The 13769-nt window shown below is 40.6% G+C and overlaps 2 protein-coding genes across 2 annotated transcripts in view; one reads left to right on the top strand and one right to left on the bottom strand.

Annotated features, from left to right (window-relative positions):
- The window catches only part of vps13a (vacuolar protein sorting 13 homolog A), a 92960-nt gene extending 91419 nt beyond the window's left edge, over window positions 1-1541 (top strand). Inside the window, exon 75 of the mRNA XM_056301733.1 lies at window positions 43-1541. Coding sequence (XP_056157708.1) covers window positions 43-93 — 51 coding nt within the window. The 3' untranslated portion in view covers window positions 94-1541. The remainder of the gene's footprint in view (window positions 1-42) is intronic.
- A 2461-nt stretch (window positions 1542-4002) lies between these two features.
- The window catches only part of LOC130120211 (guanine nucleotide-binding protein subunit alpha-14-like), a 35428-nt gene continuing 25661 nt past the window's right edge, over window positions 4003-13769 (bottom strand). Inside the window, exons 4-8 of the mRNA XM_056288830.1 lie at window positions 11306-11460; window positions 8363-8491; window positions 6358-6487; window positions 6065-6218; window positions 4003-4193 (exon numbers count right to left, since the gene is read on the bottom strand). Of these exons, the coding sequence (XP_056144805.1) occupies window positions 4003-4193; window positions 6065-6218; window positions 6358-6487; window positions 8363-8491; window positions 11306-11460 (759 nt within the window). The remainder of the gene's footprint in view (window positions 4194-6064; window positions 6219-6357; window positions 6488-8362; window positions 8492-11305; window positions 11461-13769) is intronic.

Here is a 13769-nt window from a genome sequence, read left to right as displayed (position 1 = left end):
CTTGACCAAATCCTAATCTCTGTTTTTTTCATTTGCCTGCAGTGGGTTCTGACCAAGTTAGAGGACGCAAGGGAGACCTTACCTAAATGCTGATGCAGAGGAGCAAGAAATCAGCTCATAATTGTTAAATACTGAACATAAGTACTTAATACAGCACACTAAATACTGAACACAAACATACTTAAAACTCACACATATGCACACCTTTGTGCCAGTGCCTTTTGTTCTTTGCAGTCTGCTAGTTTTGTTAACCTGTGTCAGTAACTAGTGATACAAACCATGTCGTACATTGACTGTTAAGAGTTTTTAAGTGTGAGATAATGTGAGTGCGTGCGTGCATTTGAGTGTGTGTGTGTGCATGTGTGTTTCTCTGTGCATGTGTGTGTGTGTGTGTGTGTGCATGTGCGTGTGCATGGGCATGCTTACAGAAGTACTGAGTGATTGTTGACATCGAACAAAGGTGGAGAGGGTCTGCTTTGACCCAGTCTGTCTTCTCCATGGATTGTTGACAGTCATGCAATCTGCTTACCATTAGACACACTGAATGCATTGTTAGACTCACACTGCTCGGATTGCACCTATCCTTGCACCATGTTCTCAACACGACATATGGGCTCGTTTCCTCAGTTTCTTTGACAAAGTGCTACTGTCTGCTTGAGTGCAAAATGCTGTATTTTAGCATTTTACACTTTTGAGGCTTTTCTTTTTACTTGGGTTGCCATGTCAAGCCTGCTTAAGTCACTGTTTTCAAAGGATTTGCTTTGACCAGATACCAATTCATAATTCCCACTTGAGACTGGTCTGTTCTTATTACTTGGCATCTAGAGACGCAGCTATAAGCGACAAAGTGGAAGACAAAGCCTTGTAAATGGCTATGGGTGTACAAATAGTTTTGTTGTTGCACAGAGTTGGGTTCAATTTAATGTAATGTCACTGGATAATCTAAAAGGGAAAATGTTCTACTTATCAAGAAAGGGTGAGGGTATATCATTCAGAATCCATAAGATATATATATATATATATATATATATATATATAGTGCTAGTCACAAAGGTGTTTGCATTTAGTTTAATTAAATCCTTCCTGTTTTTTTACAGATCTCTACAACATTAAGACTGTTCAGTGTGTGATTTTGAGACGCATGCTATTTTTATACCGTACTTATTAATAAGCTGTATATTGATCTAGAATAATCCCAGATATGTATATATCCATTCTCACAGTGATCTGTGTTATGGCATTGCACATTGTCATTTTGTGATTTTTAAGTTTTATACTACAAGTATGCAATGCCAAATTTGAGAGTTATGTAGGAGAAAAGGTGTATTTAAACAAACAAACAAAATAGTGCAATTATTGTCATCATTGGCTGCTATTTACTGACTTGTTTTAAAAGGTTGCTTTGATTTATTGTGCACTGCAGTAATTCTAACGAAATGTATTTGATGCCTTTGTTTTAAATCCATCATTATGTGAAGCAACATAACCGCAGAAGCTTGATTTGCCATTTTTAGAAAAATAAAATAGCTATTTCAATTATACGTTTCGTCACAGACCTTCATCGTAGACCTGTCATTCTTCTTTACTTCAGAAAACAGATGCAAACATATTCATCACCAACAAATTATTCATTGCAATCTTTCATAAATACGATTTTATTTCACTTCTGAAACACAACATAGAAGAGGACATGCGTAACCTGAGAAAACATTCTGAAGAATATTTGTTTCAGTTGCAAAACTCATTTGGAGATCTTATTCCCATCTGAAAAAGGCTAAAATGGAGTTGTTTACGGTTGGCAAAGAAAGGCACTTGCAGGTATGGCAAAAACAGACATGCTCGTCTGCGTGTTTTGAAATGGGGGGAGCGTGGTATGCAGTGCCAGTCTCAAGTCGACGCAAGTTAAAATGCATCACAAAGTACAAACTGCAGTACAATTAATTTTATATTTTAGGTGCTGAGGTACAAGGGTGAAGCTATCTTGAATATTGGTTAAAGCACTTGTGGCATATCTATCCCATCTCCGAAAAATAAACCCGGGGTGTCCGGGTAGCATAGCGCTCTATGCCGTTGCCTACCAACACGGGGATCGCCAGTACGAATCCCCATGTTACCTTCGACTTGGTCAGGCGTCTCTACAGACACAATTGGCCGTGTCTGCGGGTGGGAAGCCGGATGTGGGTATGTGTCCTGGTCGCTGTACTAGCGCCTCCTCTGGTCGGTCGGGGGAAAAGCGTGATCCTCCCACGCGCTACGTCCCCGTGGTAAAACTCTTCACTGTCAGGTGGGGAAAAAAATGGCTGGTGACTCCACATGTATCGGAGGAGGCATATGGTAGTCTGCAGCCCTCCCCGAATCGGCAGAGGGGGTGGCGCAGCGACCGGGATAGCTCGGAAGAGTGGGGTAATTGGCCAGGTACAATTGGGGGGAAAACTAGGGGGGGAGCAAATGTGACGAAATACAAAATTCACAATAGGGGTCTAATAAATTATTCTGACTAATTTTAACATTAATACACAGTGTAATTGTGAAAATTGACAGCTGCCACTTTCCAGTGAAGTACCGTTTTCATACAGCATATTCTAGAAAGAATGGGAAGAAACATTCGTCACTAACTCCGTCTACTCCAAAATGGCATGATAAAGATGTATCACTGTCATCAAACACAGCAACTTAGAATCAACGGCAAAGGCATACCGATAACATTTTACTCTTCTTTTTTGGGGGGGGGGGGCTACAACCGAGACGGTCGTTATGGCCGTTTTGGATTTTCAAGGTTTAATAACAGTGGAAGAAAAAAAAAGATACAGACCTGCCGGTCCCTGAATTCTCCTAAAATTGCATATATTTGCATTGAAGTGAGTTGTAGATCAATCGCACCAACAAAAAAAAAAACTGGAGGGGTACGATAAGATCTACCTAAAACGACCATGGACGGTCAACAGGACCGTCTCGTAGTTTGCGCGTGATCGTGCGCGTATGTTACTATTTATTACGTGTTTTGGTCGCATCGTTTCCTTGGTGAAGTGTATTGCTCTGTCCTAGAAAAACACTAGTGTTCTCCTGTGCAGAGAAATAGTCTAAATTTGATTTTTGATTATTGCCAACATGTCTGGTTACAGATGCACCATCATTACCACCGACGCGTTGCAGTATCTACAGGCGTTGGACAGCGGCTTTTTTAAATTGTTTAAAAATAGTATTAAAAGTTGTTAAAATGTTAATTTTGGTAAGTTTCATAAGACATACTAACATATGTAATGCATTAATATCTCAATTGGGATTTATCTTGACAGAATAGAGTTTAAAACCTGCAGTCGTTTAGCCGGTCGTTGTTTGGGACTGTTTTAATATTTATTTTTAGTTCTTTTTTTTTTACATTTCACGTTTTATAGGCCTTATTACGTTTGTTAGATTAGCAATATGTGTTTTCCATTTTGTTTTTCAGGTAATATTTTCACTTTTTCAATTTTGCTATTCAAGTTCGACCATGTCTCTTTGAAATTTAAATTGTTTAAAAGTAGTATTATAGTTGTTACATTTTTAATTTTGGGGTCAGTTAGTTTCATAACAGACATACTAACATGTAATGCATTAATATCTCAACTGGGTATTTATCTTGACAGAATATAGAGTTTAAAAACCAGTGGCCATTTTGAACGCCTATGGTCATTTTAGGTAGGAGTGAAATCCCGGTCGTTCTAGTGTTAAAAAGACCTCTACATTCTCAAAGCAATAAATATACTAAACTGAAAATCCCATCTTTCTTGGAAAAAATTAGTTGCTTTTTCAATGGCTGTCCAAATAGAGAGAACCAGATGAAATCTGGATCTTTTCTACTTAAACTGCCATCAAGAGTGAAAACATGTTTTGTTTCTGTGTGTAAATGAAGCTCTCTGGGTTGTTCTCCTCATCTCCTTTTCCTCTCCTCTTATCTCAGCCTGTCTCCTCTCTCTTCTCCACCCCTCTCACATTGTCCTCACTTCATCTCCACATTCCTCATTACACCAGGTTGAACTCTTTCAGGTTGTGCCTGAGAATGGTATCTTTGACGGCCACAAAGACGAAGCGGATGTTTTCGGTGTCCGTGGCACAGGTAAAGTGGGGATAGACCGTCTTCTCCTTGTCTGGGTTTTGTTCCTGGTACATCTTCAGGATGAACTCTTGGGCTGCTTTAGCATCCTGCTGTGGTCCTGCAATATAAGGCTGGCATCAAATCACTTTGTTCTTTTTCAATCAGTGTAAATATAGGTGAAGTGAGAAAGGTCAGTCCTCTGATCATTTGTAATCACTTGTGCACACCTTGTTCTACATGAAGCACAGATCAGATTTTTGTCTTGACAACAGTATTTTCATTTAATTTTCTCATTTACCAGACCCCAAAGCAACTTACACAAGTGTCAGCATTTAGCAGATAGATTTGTGTCAACCTACAGATATGCATGTCATGTCAAGTGCATTTAGTAGGCTATAAGTGGACAGTGGTAGATCATCAATAGTTTGGTGAACAAGAAGATTCCATTACAAATTAGCTGGACAAGGCCAAAAAAAAAAAATCACTATCACACTCATACCTCAGGGCCATCTATCAATTAATTAGACCTTGAAAAGGAAGGTTTTTATGTCTTTTCTCGAATAATGGGAGTGAGTCCATAGCTGTTACTGACAGGAGTTAAGTCCACCATTTTGGATCCAGGTGAGACAAACGTCTGGACCTAGAGCTCAGCCCTTCATAAGTGAGCATACAGTAGACCGTAGCCTTCCAGATGAAGAACCAAGAGGGTGAGCAGGCGTGTAAATGTTAATATGGGATTACATTTAAATAGGTGCAGTTCCCTGAACTGTCCGGAATGCCAAAAGCAGGGTCTTGAAATATATGCCAGTAGCAACTGGGAGCCAGTGTAAGGACACAAAGAGAGGTGGTGTGTGAGTGCATCTTGGCAGGTTGAAAACTAAGCATGCAGCACTGTTGTGGATACTTAGCAGTGGTTGGAATGCACGGAGACCAGCTAAGGCCTGAACCAGACACTGTGTAGCATGGTCCCATAAGTATAGACCGATCTTTCAGATGATGTAGGAATTGAAGACAGCAGCAATGTAGTCAGAAAATTATCCTTGAGGATCTGGAGGACATGAGTCCCTGAGACGGATGAGGACCAAGCACACCCACAATCACAGAAAAGTTTTTAAGATGAAATTGAAGATGAATTGCAAGAAATTTTTCAGTGAATGAGGACTATTAACACAAATCATAGTACCAAAAAAATCAGACCCCAGTCAAAAATTTGATGCCCAAAATAAAGAATCCGATTTTTTATGCAAATATTAATCTAGTTTTTAAAATGGATCCAAATGAATGCGCACAAATAGCAACATCTGTTTTGGCATATACCCACACACATCTTAAAAGAAAATCACCTGATGAGATTAGTACAGCTAATATTCAAATGGTGCACTATTTTTCCCAAAGGCTGATCACACACATTATAAAAATATAACCTGTTCTCACACCAAAGTGCATCATGATCTTAGCAGTTTTTCTGGGGGCTAGCTGCTCTCTAGCAGTCATCGCCAGGAGGGCAGGTTGTTCAATCTGAGCTGCAGATGCCACGTTTGGCTGTGCCCAATCACTTATCAGATATGTAGTAGGGATGTTAAAGTGAGAGGAAATCTCTGTCTGCAGTTGGTTGCTGCTTTTGGTCATCTGCATAAAGTTAACCTCAGCTCAACTTCAAATCATCACTCTTGGCGCAGGCATCACACTGCTTCTTTTTGCCACAGGAAGGCTGCTCCTCGTCACCGAAACGCTTAGAAAATGAATGGATGCCAACTGCTTTTGTCACTCATGAGGCTTTTAACATGAGTGCAAGGTAAAGCTCCTACTTTACCCATTGGCCAGGCCTCACTCACGCATACATATGCACACAAACCTTGGAACTCAGGGGCATAATTGACAAGGAGTGAGTAGGGGATCTTCTCCTGCATCAGAAATGTATTAACATAAACTTACAGATAGTCTTCACATCTTGCTCTCTCTCACTCTCTCTCATACACACACACACACCTGTAAAATTGGGGAAGTAGTTGGCTAAGTGGGAGTACACAATCTTCTCCTCTAGGATGTCAGTCTTGTTGAGGAACAGGATGACAGAGGAGCGTTGGAACCAGGGGTAGGTGATAATGGTCTTGAAAAGGGCCTTGCTCTCCTCCATGCGGTTCTGTCGGGGACATGTAGTACCGGGAGGTCCAATTACTATCACATATATATTAAGCATATACTGGATAAACGGCAGTGTAAACATTTTGCCCTTTTTGATTTGCATTCCTGGTCTCAGACAATGACGTGTTGATTCTCACCTCGTTGCCACACTCGGCCAGGACTTGGTCGTACTCACTGAGTGCCACCAGGAAGATAATGGAGGTGACGTTCTCAAAGCAGTGGATCCATTTCCTTCTCTCTGACCTCTGACCCCCCACATCCACCATTCTGACACGACAACAGCCACATTCAAACACCATTCATTTGATATTACTTAGGTTGCATTCATGCAGCATAAATGTTTAATCAGGAATTGTTTCCCATGGAGCATCTTCCTCTTAAGTCATCTTTGAACATTTAACAAGGACCCAGCCCATACCAACAGGCTTTTGGAAAAAACAGTCCTGATTTTTTTCCTGGCTTTCCAAATTTGAGCAAACCACATGGAATCTAATTTTAACCCATTAAGGCTACATTCACAATAGTACATATTGATCCATTATCCAAACCACTTACCCCACTCAGGGTCGCGGGCATGCTGGAGTTTATCCCAGCAGTCACTGGGCAGCAGGCGGGGAGACACCCTGTAGAGGCCCCCAGTCCATCACAGGGCCAACACACACACACATTCACACCTAGAGACAGTTTAATACAACCGATTCACCTGACCTACATGTCTTTGGACTGTGGGAGGAAACCGGAGCACCCGGAGGAAACCCACACAGACACGGGGAGAACGTGCAAACTCCACACAGAGGATGACCTGGGACGACCCCCAAGGTTGGACTACCCCAGGGCTTGGACCCAGAACCCTCCTGCTTTGAGGCGACCGTGCTAACCACTGCGGCACCATGGCACCCTAATATTTCAACATTATTTAAAACTATTCAATTATCATATGCATAGTAACAATGCAATGTAAAGGCTAGCTGAAACCATTAAGATGCACACCCAGCTAAGTTATTAATAAAGCTTGTAAAATGATCCCCAGGCCACACAGACCAAGAATTGAATGGAAATGTACTAGAAGCCTATTTTATTTCAATAAACCCAACTCTAAATCAAGATTTTGTGATCACTGATTTGCTGCATCATTTGCCTGTACCTTAAGCTTGTTAAATGTACAATTATGTACCTTTTGCTGTCAGCAATAATTTGTTACCTTTAAAATTAAACGAAGGTCCACAGTTATCACCTTAAGGACCAATTCCATATCTTGGAGGGTATTTTTCTGACAAATGTACCTTTGGGTACAGAAATTATACCCCTATTTCTGTGTGCAATGGGAGTATCAAGGCTACTGCTGGGACACGCTATGTCCCCCTGGCCAAACTCCTCACTGTCAAGTGAAAAGAAGCGGCTGGTGACTCCACATGTATCAGAGGAGGCATGTAGTAGTCTGCAGCCTGCCCCTTTTTCAGAGGGAGTGGAGCAGCAACCAGGACAGCTCAGAAAATAGGGTAATATTAGATTATTAATATGTAATAATAGGGTAAAATAGTACATATTTCTTAAAAAAAAGTTAATAACAGACTTTGACACCGAGTCCATGTGATCTTCATGCTTATGCTACAGTATCTACAGCACAGTACTAACATAAATGATGTACTGTGCTGTTCACCTGAAAATGGCTTTGCTCATTCTAAAGGGTTTTCTCTATGATGCCTGTATAAAACTGATACTAATATACAGTAGTATGTTTTATGCTCAAGTATCTAAATAGCATTAATTATATCATGTCCTCTGTGTGGAGTTTGCATGTTCTCCCCATGCCTGCGTGGATTCCCTCCAGGTGCTCCAGTTTCCTTCCACAGTCCAAAGACATGTAGGTCAGGTGAATCAGCCATACTAAATTGTCCCTAGGTGTGAATGTGTGTGTGTGTGTGTGTGTGTGTGTGTGTGTGTGTGTGTGTGTGTGTGTGTGTGTGTGTGTGTGTGTGTGTGTGTGTGTTGGACCTGTGATGGCCTGGCGGCCTGTCCAGGGTGTCGCCCCGCCTGCCGCCCAGTGACTGCTGGGATAGGCTCCAGCATCCCCATGACCCTGAGAGCAGGATAAACGGTTTGGATAATGGAATGGAATGGAATAAATAACCTTTATCTCACCTGAAAATAACATTTTCCATGTAAAAGGGATATTCTATGATACCAGTAGTAGGTACTCGGACTCTGAGGATATCCTGCAGGTTGGGCACATAGGAGGGATCTGCAATTCGGTCCAGATCAGTAAGATAACTGAGAAATATAGACAAGATAGGCAGAGAGAGAAAAGGAAGAAAAGCTATCATTAGGAAGAGTTTGGTCTCATGACTGTAAATATGAAAGAACCACATGAAAACCAAAATTAGATAAGTTTTGGTTATTTTCTCAGATCAGACAGCCACAGAAAGGTGTATTGTGCACTTTATAGGAGTTAATATTAGACAGAATACCTCTAGATGCAAATCAGTAAGGATCTAATCAATAAGGAAACTGCTATCACATTATTTGCCTGTGAAGTATTTATATCAAGGAGATAAAAAAATCGGGAAAGGAAAATATTAGAGGAGAACATGTTGCTGACCAAAATGTCTATTTGCGATACTGTAACTAGCACAGTGACATTGGAGGTTACACTCTGTACTCACAAAAATGGCGGGAGAGTTTTTGCCATAACCTTATTCTGCAATAAGGTTGATGAGATCAGAAACAAAATTAGTTCTTCAACTCCAGCTATTCCTGCAGATCCTGTCTTAAGAAATTCATGTTTATACAATGAGTCACAAATAGAGCCTTCCATTCTTTTCTAAGTACTAGAGAGAGTTGTGTATCAACAACTTTCAACCCTTATAGAAGAAAACTATCAATATGAACTTTTTCAATTTGCTTTCAGGGCCTGTCACTTTACTGAAACTGCAATAACCAGAATGGTAAATGATCTTCTACTTGTTATGGATTCCGATTCCACCTCTGTGATTCTATTACTGGACCCCAGTGCAGCCTTTGACAACATTGATCACAGTATACTATTAGAAAGAATAAATTGCAATTTTGGTGTCTCTGGCCAAGCTCTCTCTTGGCTTAAGACCTACTTAACTGAAAGAACACAGTGTTTCTTCTATAGTAATATTACATCGAAATTCGCTGATGTTAAATATGGCGTACCTCAGTACTTGATAATTGGCCCCCTATATTTCTCTCTTTACATTTCGCCTCTTGACCAAATTAAGCACAGTCACGGAATAAATTTCTATTGCTATGTGGATGATACTCAGCTGGGCTGATGATCATACTCAAATTATTAATTTAGAGGCCTGTTTGGCTGCTGTGAAAAATTGGATGTCACTAAATTTCCTGCATTTGAACTTGGATAAAAATGAGATGCTGGTCATTGGCCCTGCTAGACACAGACACCAATTTGATCAAGTAACAGTAATGCTCACAACTCTGTGATTTCACAGTGTGACATCCAAAAATATTGACATTTCATCCCAGCCTTTCCTTTGATAAGCACATTAAAGAATTCATCAAGACTGCCTTTTTTAAATTTACGTAACAGCTAAATTTTGTTCTTTCCTGTCAATAGCTGACGCAGAGACTCTAATACATGCATTTGTTTCATCCACGCTTGATTACTGTAATGTTCTGTTTTCAGGTCTGCCACATGGTAGTACTAAAAGTCTTCCGATGGTTCAAAATGCTGCAGCTAGAATCCTAACTAAAACAGGACAATTTGACCATATTACACCAACTCTTGCCTCCCTTCACTGACTTCCTGTCCATGTTAGATCAGACTTCCTAAATGGGCTTGCCCCATCATACCTGTCTGATCTCCTTAAACCGTATATTCCATCTCAAGCTCACCACTCTCAAAATACAGTCCTCCTATTTGTACCCAAAGTTAAAAAGAAATCAGCAGGGAGCAGGACCTTTTCCTATCAGTCAACAGGAATAACCTCCCTGTTGACATCAGACAATCGGAGTCTGTTGAGTTCTTTAAATCCAAACTTAAAATTCATCTTTTTGTCTTAACCTATAATTAGTTGCCTTTAAATTGAGTACTTCACAACCTGTGGTCGGTCGGTTTCTGTCTCCATTCATTTACCCAGCACTGTCTTGCCGATGAGAATATACAGTATAGATTATTGCAGCTGTTCTCTTCTCTCTCAAGTCTGTCTCACTCTCTGAATGATGTCTTTATCCTTCTCCCTCTCCTATGTAAATAATGTCTTTTCCTTTCTCTTCTTCCATATATGTGAATGGTGTGATGTGAGTCTCCCCTTTGTGCACGTGTAGTCTGTCTTCCTGCCAGGTTCCCATGGTGATGGTGGTTGCCACCTGGACACTGCTTGGCATCCTCCTCATCACATTCTTTATATATCTTATAAATCCATTACAATTTTGTTATCCTGTTTCAGTGTTGTATCCTTCTTTCTCTTCTATGTGTGACTAATGTCTTTTCTTGTCTCTTCTCCCATGTATGTGAATGGTGTGATGCAAGTCTTCCCCATGTGCATGTGTAGTCTTCCCTTATGCCAAGTCTACATGGTGATGGTGGTTGCATGGCTCAGGTCCTAGGCTGTCCCATTGGCATCTGGACACTGCTTGGTGTCCTCCTCATCCCATTCTTTATATATCTTATAAAACCATTACAATCAACTCTTTGCATTCTGTAAAATTGTGTACACACAATATCAATTGCCTATCTGTCAGTGATGGGGGTGGGAGTCCCTCATCTGTTGTCCTCCCTGAGGTTTCCTCCTATTTTTTGTCCCTGTTAAAGGTTTTGTTTTGTTTTTTAGGGAGTTGTACGTTATCTGATGGGAGGGTCTAGGGACAGGATGTTGTATTGCTGTAAAGCCCCTTGAGGCAATTTTGTAACTTGTGATATTGGGCTATACAAATAAAATTGACTTGACTACTGGCCATTATTTACAGATGACTGTTATTTGGTTGTCTGAAAAACCAAGTTCATCCATCATTCTCTAGTTAGCGTTTCATTAAGCTAAAGCATTTGGTATTTGATAAAGCTATTGTGGTAGCTCCACAGTAGCAATCACAGAGGCTCACTATTTGGTGGAGTCTGAGAGCTGGTACTCTCTGCGTCGATCATAACACTCCTGCATTCCTGTGTCATCCCAAAGACTCCGGATGGCCATCACCATGCTGTCCTTTAACTGATCCACCTTATCCACTTCCACCTCCAGCAATAAGTTTGCATAGGTCTACGGAAAAATGCACACACACACACACACACACGCACACGCACACACATACACGCACACACACGCACACACCTCATTGAAATGAGTAGAAAGGTCACCAAAACCAAAACGACCTCTTGTCTCTCCTGGCCCAGTACTTTTTGGATAGATACGAACCAAAAAACGATAAAAAGGCAAAAGGGACCCAGGTTTTAGCTCAAGTAATATTTTACTTTAGTCGGTCATTTTGATCTTTTTGGTGTACATACCTCTATACCTCAAGCCGCTGAAGACATTTTGTCACCAACATTCAATTACTTTTTTTTTTAAATCTTCAAAAAAGAATAAAGCAGGTAATATTTTTTGTCCGTGTCAAGGAACTACTTTTCAACAAACCTGGTCTGATTTCAGTCACAGAATTTATAGCTAGATGCATTAGTGCTGTTTGACTCGCCCGAGCTGCTAATATTGGAAGACAACTATCCCTGTATTTATCTAGATGCATATGTGCTGAACATGTTACATATTTTTTCTCAATATCAGTTCAGCAGAGAGGTCTCCTGAAGCTCATGGTATTTCATGGCTTCACTTAGCTTTGAATGAATAATTCAGCAGTCCGGGACTAGATGGGGGCAGGGTTCTGCCATTCATTTGTAGTAGAGTTTTATATCCATGCTCTGATCCATGAGTTCTCTCCTGATTGTTTTAATTCAAAACATTGGCAGAGACTTCATTAAAAGCACAAAATCTGTCTTTGGTCTTGTTCAAGATCAAAAGAATGTATTAACTTGGGGCCCAGTTTGATTTCAGGCAAACTTTTTTCAGGATTTGGGACAGATTGGAGTCAGTTTATCAGATCTAAATCAGATTTAATAATACACTGTAAAAAAAACCTAGCAATCATTTAATCAAGTATTGCATCTTTAATCCTGAAACCACTTTGCTAATGCGGTGACATAAGTTCCCTTGTTCCCATTGTAAATGTAATGCTTTGTTTCTTAACTGTTAGGGATATCTGATTTATTTTACCTTGTTCTCTAGAGTGTCACTAAAAGATGTGATACTTCATTGGGATTAGGTAGAATAACCTTACCCACAATTTTTGACTTTATTTATAAAGGTGCCATGTGTAATATTTTGGTTTACCAGAAGCATAAAGAGGCTAGCAAACATCAGCAGGGGTTGAAACAAAGTGAACGACTCACCTCCACACCCATCCAACCCCCACTTCCCAGATTTCGGTTTTTGAAAACATAGGAGTCAGTCTGACTTAATTGTTTTTGTAGTTGTTTGACGCTGCCATAAGCCTCAGCTCTCACCATGGCTGGACTGGTAATCTGGTATACTGGGCATTTTCCTGGTGGGTCGACACAGTTTGGGGCCGATATAGAGAAGTTGCCGGCCAAAAACGAAGAATCTAGATGAATGCCACAAAATGTGCAAAAATCACAGGTATATTTCTGCAGGGGCGGCAGCAGTAGCTTCAACATCTATGGTGACAGCAGCACCTGCCATGCAGCAACAGGGGGAAGGAGGAGAGGTAGCTGGCCATGGCCACTGCCAGACAGAGGAGCAGGCAGAGGAGCAGCCATGTGACAGAGAAACCAAGGAACAGAGTGAGCAGGAAGAGAGTGTAGCTGAAGTGGTAAGCAGGGAGTAGCATGCAGGAAAACAGGGATTCTCAGGGAGGGCCCAGGGAGGTAGTGTGTGTGCCACGATGACGATGATGAATGACGATTAATTCAATTAATGATGATGATAATGAGATAACTTAATCATAATGATATCATAAAGTGAGTGTCAGCTGCTGCTAGAGTTCACTCAGTCAGTTAATGCCAACTAGTTTAGCATAAGCTATTTGGCATTGTTTTTGTAGACTAGCATAGTTCCCTAATTCAACTTCAGCTGACTATTCTAACATTAGCTAGCTAACATTAGCATTGGGTAAGCAGTCAGTGACTAAGTCCATATCGTATCATAATATTAAAATTATTAGGCTAAGGGTTCCCTTGATAAAGATGTGCAAAAAGGCTGTATAACAGGTTACATCTGTAGCTCTGCTCTGTTAACATGTATTTCTGCTTATGTGTTAGCCTAGTAACGAGAAGAAAAATGAAAGTTGTCCCATGTTTATTTTAAGTTATGTGGTAACCATTATGGTATATATGGTATGGTGCTGTTATTACTATCTGTAGGGTAACATAGGCCAACATGTAGCCATGAGTGAGTGAGTATACTTGTCCACAGCACTTACTATTCAGCTTTGTAGTGGTTTGGGGGGAAAGTACAGTACACATAAGGGGACCACAAGGATGGTGTACTGGTGGGTG

The sequence above is a fragment of the Lampris incognitus genome, chromosome 1, assembly GCF_029633865.1.
Source record: "Lampris incognitus isolate fLamInc1 chromosome 1, fLamInc1.hap2, whole genome shotgun sequence".
NCBI classification, from domain to species: domain Eukaryota; kingdom Metazoa; phylum Chordata; class Actinopteri; order Lampriformes; family Lampridae; genus Lampris; species Lampris incognitus.
The sequence above is the reverse complement of the archived record's forward strand: the minus strand, read 5'-3'. Positions and strand labels throughout refer to the sequence as shown.